General features: G+C 44.9%; 1 protein-coding gene across 2 annotated transcripts in view; it reads left to right on the top strand.

The window, feature by feature from the left end:
• The first annotated feature begins 4,242 nt into the window (after window positions 1-4,242).
• The window catches only part of itga5 (integrin, alpha 5 (fibronectin receptor, alpha polypeptide)), a 36,237-nt gene continuing 29,793 nt past the window's right edge, over window positions 4,243-10,686 (top strand). For both annotated transcript variants that reach the window (XM_079273234.1, XM_079273233.1), the window contains exon 1: window positions 4,243-4,627. In XM_079273234.1, coding sequence (XP_079129360.1) covers window positions 4,425-4,627 — 203 coding nt within the window. In that variant the 5' untranslated portion in view covers window positions 4,243-4,424. The remainder of the gene's footprint in view (window positions 4,628-10,686) is intronic.

The following is a 10,686-nucleotide window of genomic DNA, read 5'->3' as shown; positions in this document are numbered from 1 at the left end:
ACACACGTTGTCTGCATTGACAGTTTAAGCCACAAGAGGAAACCATAATGCAGAAGGGCGGGTGGACTTTGCCTTGTAAGGAGCCTACGGGATGATTTCTCCGTCTCAAACAATGATATGATTCACTCAGCTGCTATGTTGCTAAGAGCTTGTGTTGAAAACAGTGGACAGTGGATGTAGCAACAGGACTGCTCAGGACTTCCACCCCTTCATGACAAATCTGTCATCCAGTATGCAATGCCTCTCATAACACCTCACCACCCTTTCCTCCTTGTACATGGGGAATGTTACAGAGCTGAGGGGAAAGCAAAGCAGATAGGAACATGGTGTGTGTTTATGTGTGCGCGTAACGGAGCGGCAAAGAGTGAAGCATTAGCTGAAACAGGAAGCACAAGCAGGCTTTTACATTGGAGGAATTTCCTGCCTGTAAGATGCGTATCGCGACGTTTTCTATGGTTAAGGGGAAACGGAGAGGGGGAAGAGGAAGGAAAGTTTGCCCGGTGTTTGAGAAGGCCTTTCATGGCAGGTTTCAGGCTTACTGTTTAGATCAAGAGCTGGTTTGAATCCAAGCCACAGTAGCCCATTCTTCTCAAAGACTAATACTGTACATGGGAGCTGACACAGTACAGCCCCATGTTCAGAAACCACGTTTTCCATCATTACCTTCAATTTTCTTTCTCAACAAGACATTTGATCCAAGTGAGTCCCAAATCCAATACATCCGAAAGGAACTGGCTTAAAGGGACAAACACAAGTTAAATGCTCTTTGCCTCATTGTTCTGTCTGTTGACTTGTGCATGTACAAACTAGTATCAAGTGGCCTGTTGTGGCCTTTTATTTGCCGTCTGTTCCCGAGTGGTAAAATGATGTTTATTCTGAGACAGTTGCCTAACGGCAGCCATCAGGGTGGCTCCCCACCCGGCTCCCGGGGAGCCCATCGGTGTCAGCTCACCGTTTGTGCTACAAAGAGAATTGAGATGCTCGGGGGTTGGTGCCTCGAGGAGTAAAGATAATTTGAAAGTCGCAGATAGATGCAGTGATAGTTTGCTGAATTAGAGACACAGACCACACCTTCATTTTGAAGTTTAGAGTTTTAAAGGAAGAGTTTGACATTTTAGGAAATCTAATTACACGTCAGTTGAATAGAGTAAACATACAAATATACTGTATATCACAATTCAACTTCCCCAGTTGATTGCTTATATTAAGCCAATCATTTATTTGTACTGCAGGTTTTCTGAAATATTATGTTTAAATATTCGCATGAGGCATTATCTTGTTATATATGTGCTAATTTGCATACATTTCTGGAACATAAATCGGAACATTGAACAAGATGGGTTCAAAATTCTTGTTTCATTTTGTTGACATAAGAATCAAAGTTTTATGACATCTTAACATCTTAACATCTATAAAAAATATAATTTTTTTCACCATGTTTTTAGAGATAAAATGTTCTATAAATCATGTTATGAATAAAATATGAACAAACCCCTCAGTAAAACCATTCAGAATATAGAGAGGAATGAACCTGGAAAGTTTGGTGTATGTCCGTCCTAATGAAGGGAAGATTGCTGGGTCAGAGTACAAACAAAAATTTCACTTTCAAAATTAAAATTTTGAGAAAACAAGATATGGATTGTAAAATGTCCACAGATGAATGTAGGGTAACATGTTTAACACGTAGAAATGTTGGCTTTCTTGAAGAGGGTGAGGTGAGATGAGAAGATCAATGCCCCAACGTGTTTTGAATATTAAACTGCAGCCAGGAGGTGGTTAGCGTAGCTTAGCATAAAGACTGAAAGCAGTGTGAAACAGCTGAAGCCTGGCTGAAAAGCAGTTGCATGAGCACACTAAACTCACACCTTCATATCGTGATATAACAGTGAAGATAAGGGCACGAAGTGGCCTTCTGGTAGTGCTATTAATAATTTGTCAGAAGGCACACTGTATGCGTGCATGTGCCTGTACATGTATATGCCTGGCTGTGCATAAGTGCCAATGTGTCAGGTCTATATTTAAAGCAGTTGGCCAGCTGTGTAGAGTCCTGTAAAATGTTCTCTACGTGTTTTGCTGCACTTCAGATCTGTTGCCATAGCGGCCAAATGATGATGTCAAAGCAGAGGCATTGGGATAAAACCACACCCCCTTTTCAACGGAAATCAGTCGGCGGGAGATGGAAAATATACTGTTCAGTTAGTCAGACCCAATTCCGCTGCACCAAAAAGCAGAACAGGCTCTCTGGCTTCTTCACACACAAAAACATGCTTCACGGAACACACTTGTGTACGCTGGCTTGTAGGTTAAGTTGCTACTGGATGACACACATACAGAGAGGGAAGAGAGAGAGAGGGGGCAAAACACTTGAAAGGAATAGCTCTCCTATCTCCAGCTAAATGCTGATCCTTTACGATGTCAAGTCGATAAATGTGGGTGGCTAGATAACATTGGAGCTGTGCCGTTCAATCAGGCACTAAAGAAGACAATGACTGAGAGCTGATACCAATATTATCTATGTCCAGTGTTTGCTCGCCCCCTTCAACTAACCTCATACATGAGGTCTGTATGTAAATTACTTTGCAGCAGTGTCTTAAGGTACACAAACATCACGAACGTAATTGCAAAATAACTCAATACCACTTGGACACAAACACTGGTGTCCTGGTTGAAAGTCCTGTTTGTTTGATCAGCCTGCCCTGTGTGGGTTTTTTCTAAAGTACGTCATCACACTCCGGGTGAGTTTTTCTTTGAGCGTCTACTGATTGTAGTTGGGTTTTTAAATTCAAGTTACTTGAAAACCTGGTGCGTCTCATACAGACGCTAAAGGGAGCCTTATGCATCGGTATCAGACGTGAAGGGGCGTGGCAAATTGTTGATATTTGGCGCCCTTCGAATAAGAACGGGCTGGTCTGCACAGTCTATACATATGCCCCTGCTGCCAATGGCTTCAGAATTTCAGAAGTGTGTTTGTGGCAGATTGCACAAACATCCTCTCATCTCAGAGTAAGCATGATGGGGAGTCTGAAAACCAAACCGTGACTTCAGAGGGAAAGTTCCGACTCCAAATAATGTTGATGGCTATATAATCTTGCTTTCTGTCAACCACGCCTTGAATACTGCTTCATCTACAACTCATCTTGAGGACCTAAAAACAGAGTGAGAGACCCCTCAGGGATTAAGGCTTTGAACCATCAAGTGCCCCCAACAGCTGTGAACTCCCCCCCCCCACCCCACCCCCCCCCACAGACTCTGGATCTCTTCCATCAGTCTACGGTCAGGCTTCGCTCCCTGTGTCGGGGAGCTTCAGACAGGTTATAAATACGAGCAGCACTTGACAGAGAGTTCATGTTGCTTTACTGTCACACAGCCAAATGTGGCCCCTGTATTCAATCCCAGAGGCTTCAAGTGAATCAGCTAAACCAACAGTCACTAATTCCAGCGGCCAGGATAGGTTTATTAAAGGTCTCATTTCAGTGGGTGGTTGCTTTTTCGCAGCCTAACCACTTTCCTCGATCTCGTGTGACTCAGAAGCAGGAATACGAAATCCAACACATGCACAAATCAGATGAACGCTGCCTGTAATTAGATAGAAATACATGTGGATCACACATTGAGATGCAAGGGTGTGTGTGAGAAAGGTGTAATTAGTGTGAAGTTGTGCAAATAAGTCTTTACAAATTGTATATTTGGGAGGTTTATTTGACCTGTGGAGATGTGGCATGTTCATATTCCTAGTTTTGTCACGTTAATGGAATTAATGAAGGATCTGAAAAAATGTGTTTTTTTTCTGACTTATCAGTGAAAACCTCAAAAGATAAAGATCCAAAAAGAGTACCAAGTAATTCACAGCTCGGCATCTAAATAGCAGAACTGTTGGTTGTGAAGTTTCATTGACCTTCTCATCACCTGTCAGCAGCAAACAGTCACAAAAGCTCAAGATAACCGTGAGATAAAATCAAAAGGAGGAGTTTTTTTGATCCATTGTTCCTGCTGGTTAATAATCTTGTATCACCGATAAAAAAAAGAGTCTCTGAACTCAAAAGTGACCACATTTACACCGCATTGGTAAACATGATAGATTAGCCGAAAGAGAAGTGTCTTTTTTTTCTTTTTAGGGAATCACAGGCTCCTCCTCTTCCAAACTTTGTCACGGGTGTGGGAACTCCCTGCTCCTCCGTGTGTCGTGAGTAGGTGAGCAGAGGAGGCGTGGGCCTGGAGAGAGGAGAAGCCGAGAGAGGAGCGAGGACGCTGAGAGGAGCTGACTGAGCATTAATGAGACACTGGCCGGTCAGAGCTACAGGGATGCAGTTTTAGCCGTAATCCACAACAATTTTCAGGCTTGATCTGCGGACTCGAAAGCTCCCAAAAACTGGGACAATTTCGACATTTGAAAGCAATTTGAGAGGATTAATTTATTCTCAATAATGGGCTTGGAACGGTTTCGCGTAAAGACGCCGGGGATCGAAGCCCTCCTCGTCCGACCTCTCCTTTGTATCAGCGCGCTGTTACTCACTTGTTCTGTCTGCGAGGCGTTTAACTTGGACGTGGAGAACCCAGCTGTTTACAGCGGACCTAACGGGAGCTACTTCGGATATGCTGTTGACTTTTATCTGGCCGATTCTTCCAGGTGAGTTTTTTTCTCTATTTTTTATTATCATAAAAAAGTAACGAGGGGCTTCTCAGCAACAAGCTCCAGTGCAGTCTGAAAGTTGTTTATGACTCTTTCTGGGCGCCTGAAGATACCCAGTTGTGCACAAATATGTTGCGCGCAGCGTGCAAACTTTCCATGGGGGGGGACTTGGATGTTTTGCCAAGAAATCTAAATTTAAATCTAAATTTCCAAAATTTCCAAAAAGGAAACGCTGATCTCGTACGTGGGATGTTGTTGTGGCGGCTCTGGCATTAAATCCAGAGACTGTATATTAGAGTTTTGTGTACTGTGTTCTCTGGAAGCCCTACGCACAGCGCACACGCAGTGTGCACACAACTTACTGCAATTTAATAAACTCAGGAAATTACATTAGTTTTAAAGTAACTACATTATAGCCCAGATAGTGCTATCTGTATTTATCATAAAAGTATGAACCAAAACATTTTTTTCTTATTGGCCTACAAATTGACATTTCGTTCTGGCCTTTTAACCTGCCCTCGCATTTAAACGCCAGGGGGACAAAACAGCCTGTTAACTGCTACCTTCAGCCATCGAGTCTTATTGGTCTGAATTGCTGCTGCTGATTGTGATGCTTTCTGGCTCAGTGGGGATGTGATCCCTGTGACACCCAGCATGCTGTGATCGTTTGGCATTCTTCCTTGTTGGCATCGGCCCTTTTGAGGGACTCGTGCATCCATGCCTGTGGTCAAGTCTAATAGCAGTATGAGGAGAACATAATAGTGTGGCTGTCCTATAGGAGCATGTAGTGTTCATATCAACAGGGCTGCAGCCCAAAAAAACAAACTAGACATGCTTGACAGATCTGCATTTGTGTTTCTTTACATTCGGTACACTTTGGTGAGCCTTGGACCCAAACCTGTAATTGTCCTAATCATTAACAAAAGGTTGTGCGCCCACAGTCAAGGTTTCCCTCACACAAAATCAGACTTCCTGGCTGAGTCTGAGTCTGCTGAGCAGCACCAGCGGTGTCCCGGCCCACTGTTCAACCAGCCAGAATGCTGGGATTTGAGGAAGGGCTTTGTGCCGAGTGGGCCGCCAGCAGCAGCTCTAGTTTCCCTGTTTCTCCTCCCCGCTTCCCTGGACGGTCAGACACTCGGACATGGGGACATCCCACCCCCCACCCACCATGCTCTGTCTCTTTAAAAGCCTGCTGCTCTTGGTCTTCATCTCTCTGCCTGGGAAGCAGCGACTTCAGGAGAGCGGTATGATTTAGGACGTGAAGCCTGAACGCATGAACCCCTCTTCTCTCTCCAGCCTCCCCCTCCTCACTTCCTCCTATGCTGATGTCATTCTGCAGCATGGCTTTTAATTCATCCATCCCCCCCCCACTGTCTAGCCGCTGTCCCCATCAGCTCTCCTCGACTCATTACGTGTGAGACAGAGTAGACGTCATCCTAATGATGACTTAATCTGAACTTTTCTACAGTTGGGATGCCATGCTCATGGAGGAGGAGATGAGACGATGCTCCTGCAGAACAGGAACAATGTTTAAATTGTAGCCTCCTACAACCCAGTGCCCTGTAATTGTCCTGTGGATGATATGTATTCGGGAGTCCAATGTCCAGCACAACAAAGTACGCGAGAGCAGAATTAAGATCATGACTCATCGCTTTATCTGCAAACCACACGTATCTGCCATTTTTCATTCACAGTTTCTTAGAAGTGGACGCATATCGGGAGATGTCAGGAGAGTCATGAAAGCAGTTTCTGTTATCTCTTGTTATTGCCGTCACATCATCATCGCCCACACTTGGGAAACGGGGGAGTAGCTGGAATCCAGGGGTAAGGTCAGTTGAGGGTTGCACAGGGAGTTTCTTCTTGTCAGGATGAGCTGCTGTTAGCCCGGCTCCGACTTTTAATAACTTGTGTTCATCACTGGTTGGATTAGCAAAATGAGATCGATGGCAGACGCAGAGACGAGGAAGGAGGATCCTTCGCCCATCCATAAATGCCCCTGACAGGCCTGTGAACACAGAGGCTTACTTTCTCCCAGTTTGACGCTCGTCCTTGACAACAAGTTTATATACGAGGCGGGGTCCGTCATGCCCTTCGGCCTGGTGTAATAAAATTAAGTTTGGACACTGGCAGACAGCCCACCATGGAAGAACGCCTAAGGATAGGGTCTGTGCACTGTGTATGGAGGCTCTTGTCAGATACACACAGGAAGGGCAAGAGGATATATGGTCCCGTTTCAGGAGTGAAGATGCTCAATTTGTATGTTTGTATGTCAGTCCCATGCACACCCTCCTCATCATCATTGGAAGAACTTCTGAGGGCTGACACTCTCCTCAAATAACTTAATAATCAAACAACAGTAACTGCCTCCTCTTTTACTTTCGCCGGTGCCAGGCAGGGATGAGGGAGTGGATCACACTGCAGATAGAAGGAGTCAAAGGGTCAGGGGCTATAAATAATAACAGACCTGGCCTGGAGTGTATGGAAGGACGAGACAGCTTCTGGTGCCTGTTGAATGTTGTACTTTTGAGGAAACCTACATTTATAACTACTTGTTTTTGGTCTTGAACTGCTCTAGGTGAGATTATAGTGCCATCAAAAAAAGACTGGACGACCAATGATGGACGACCCTCTGATGGAGTTTGTAAGATGTTCCAGTGACGTGTCGGAGATGTGCGTTAGCTCACGAATTGTTTGGCCATGACCAACACATGCCGGGGTTAGCCTGTTCATTTCGGTCACTCTCCTGGAGTTTACCCTCTCAAACAGGGTTAGAGTTGAACTAATGTTGACATTGGACTGAGGTCTCTTTTGGCCACCAAAGCTGCAATGTTTTCTCTCACAGAGGTCCCTCTCCATATATGATCTCTCTCTCTTGTGTGATTGTTTTCATCGGTGTCCTTTTCTATGGACATGTTTTGAAATGAAACCAGTAAGTGTTAGAGCGGCAGGAGCACAGCTTGTATATTTGTGTTGCCAAGCGTTTCTTCATCCAGGTTCTCGTCGCTGCATGCAGACAATAGGGCCCTTTGTCTGACGGCAGGACTTGTTTTCTGTTTTCCATTTTCCAGAGTAATTTTCACTCATGACTCATTTCTGTGTTCATTTATTGGTCTTCTGAAAAAGCTGAGTTGATTTTCTGTTGTCAAACTTTGTACACACCTATGATAATCAGCCCAGGAGGTTGAGAGCATTCGTGTCGGCAAAGGTCAGTTGGGACATACTTAGCTTGGCTACACTGCAGTCTGTCTGTAACATAAAGTGCCTGTTCAGCTTTTACCCCCTGTTGGTGAAAGGGGGGTTTAAATAATGAGCCTGTGTGGATTACTGGAAAAAGATGTCTGTATGGCCCGTGGACCTTGCTGTCACGTCTGCTACATTGAGTCGGGAATGTCCAGAGGACGTCATGTCTGCTTTGGAATGGAGTTAGTCATTGGTCAGGGTCCTCCTGTCTCATACTTTGCTAGATTTAATCTCTGACTGCTAGGGGGCCTGGTTTGTTTTAACCCCAGGTCACTAAATGACACATGGTAACTTGATAAAGACTATCCTTTTATATAGCAATAAGCAAATGACGCCATGGTCCGCTTGTGCCGATATAAAATTCCACTGGCTGGAATTCAAATTAGCATGTCATTTTTGTAATGGAAACGTGACGTAACCTCTGGCCATTACTGTCTCTGGATGTGCATTTTGTATGTATGCACGTGTGGGTGCGGCTGGGATTGTGGGGGTGCACAGACAAAGTGTTTCAACAGCTGCTTTACCCCCTCCCCCATCATCACGTTTAATACAACAGCCTCTCTATCCTGAGGTGAGAGGACTGGACCCCCTGACGTGGGTATTGTGAAGAGGTGTGAACCACCAGCAGTTAAACTCCCCGCAGGAGGATTTTAGAGCGGCTGGACTGTGAAAGGAGAGGGAGGGGCTGCATTTGGGAGTGACGGTGGGAAAACAGTTTGGTATGAGTAAATGCGTTGGCTCGATCACAAGTCATTTTGATGTTTTTTAAGAGTGTCAGGATGTTTCAAATTTCTCACTTTGCACTTGTGAAATGCTTCTTTTTTTATTTTATTTTTTTTCTTCTTTGCATGTTTTGCGGTTCAGACAGAGCAGCTGCTGTTTTTCACACATTAACTACAAGCATCCATAAGGATGGTATAATACAGCCACAGAATGATTGCTGCCTGCTGAAAACTCGGAAGTAAAAACAGCAAATCACTAAACACAAGTCGCTAAATCAGCTTTGCTGATTCTTTGCTGATTCACTTACCAGGCTAGTGACTTCTTCCCAGCTGCAGAGTAGCATAAAATCATTAAGGTCTAAACTATAAAATTTACCTTTTTCCTGTGTGACTATAAAAAAAAAAACCCCATTATTTGGCTACCTTGGCCTGCAGCACTTTTATGCTTTTGAGGATACCAGGGGAAATGGTTTTGTGGTGATAGCGGAATCAGCTCCTCGACAGACCGGACAGTTCATCTGATCCACAGCGGTAGTTGCAGGTTCAGATCTCAATGGCTCCTTTTCAAGTTCATCCTGGAATGTGGAAATCTCTATAGGATGTCATAAAAGACTTGCTCCAGGCCTGTAAGCAACATACAGATCCTTTATCTGGTTCTTACTCTACCATCTGACCGTTGTGACAAGAAATGTGGCTTCAGCACAACACAGCACAGTAGACTCTCTGTAGTCGGCACACGCCATCCCAGCAGGCACTGCTACTCTCATCATCTGCAGGCTCCTGGACAGCAGCACTGAGAACATGTGTGTGTGTAAGAGAGTATCCATATGGCAGACGTAAGGCCTCAAACAGCTTCTGTCTGGCCTTGGTTCTGAGAGGACATGAGGATATTCGTGTGGCTCCATGTGGTCTAGAATAAGTCATCACACACTGCTTGTCATTCTCATTTCTGTCATTCAGCTGATCTCACTCTAAGTGCCCACGCGTGCTTTGAAAAGTCAATACTGCTGCAAGATGACATCATGCAATTTGTTAATTTGGTCAGCGTGTCACCTAACTGTCTACTCCCATTGATCCAGGTATCATTAAATGATGTTGGTGAAGTGATTCTTTGGAGACGTTAGTTTTATTTTGCTTCCATTTCTGCGCTGAGGGAGTGAGAGCAGTGAAGGTCAAGAGCTGGCTCAGGATCAAGTCACTGCATCGGAGTTTCTCTCCTGATATGGAGCCACTCCACTGTTTAAGCACTTGTCGATAGCTCTGCTGTTCGAAGGCAACAACTCCTTTTGTCTGTGCCACGGCATTTATTGAGCCGTGTTTACGACTGCAGGTGGTGACTGCAGCCGGCACTGGCAGGCTTAACATGATGCGATTTTTTTCCTCCCCCTTCTTTCTAGCTTAAAGCAATTATAATCGTGTTCAAGTGACATCAGCTTTTGCAGCTGGGTGGAAGACAATTAAATGTGGAATGAGACTAAAGGGGCGGGGCGGGGGGGGGGCAGGAATTTGCCCTCTGACAACCTCCTTCTGTAACCTCATCATAAACTGTGTTAGCCATGGCCATGCACGATAGTGTCACATCAGCAAGTTCCAGCACTCTGCATCACCCTTAATCTCGCAACCCCACATAAAATAGTGGTTACAGTCTGGCAATTGTGGTGTGGGGTGGGATTTTCTGGTAGAATGTCCTCTGATTGCTTGAGCTTCAACTGAGATAAACACTGTCTCAGTTGAAGCTGTTGCTTACGCATTCCTTATTTGCGACCCAAATTGCTGACAGTAGTTTAATTAATGCTTCATTAGTGGCTGCTGTATGGCAGCTGGTGGGCTAGACTTTGCTCGACATGATGAAGCTGCCAATGCTTTACATCCTCTCACTCCCCAACGAGGGCGTTGCTCAAGTCCCTCTCTGGTGAAATAGGTTCGATATTCACATGAAAATGTCAAATGAGCAAGTGAAGAGTGGTTTAATTCTCCAGTAGACAAAACATTGCAGTGCACTGAAGCTTGGTCATGGCTTTTCAGATGCATCCTGAGCTTTGCCAGCTGTGATCCCCATCAAACCTGTGATGGTGCAGCTCTTAATCCCTCCGA

Source organism: Melanostigma gelatinosum, assembly GCF_949748355.1.
Source record: "Melanostigma gelatinosum genome assembly, chromosome: 8".
NCBI classification, from domain to species: Eukaryota; Metazoa; Chordata; class Actinopteri; order Perciformes; family Zoarcidae; genus Melanostigma; species Melanostigma gelatinosum.
This window is presented reverse-complemented; position numbering and strand designations above follow the sequence as displayed.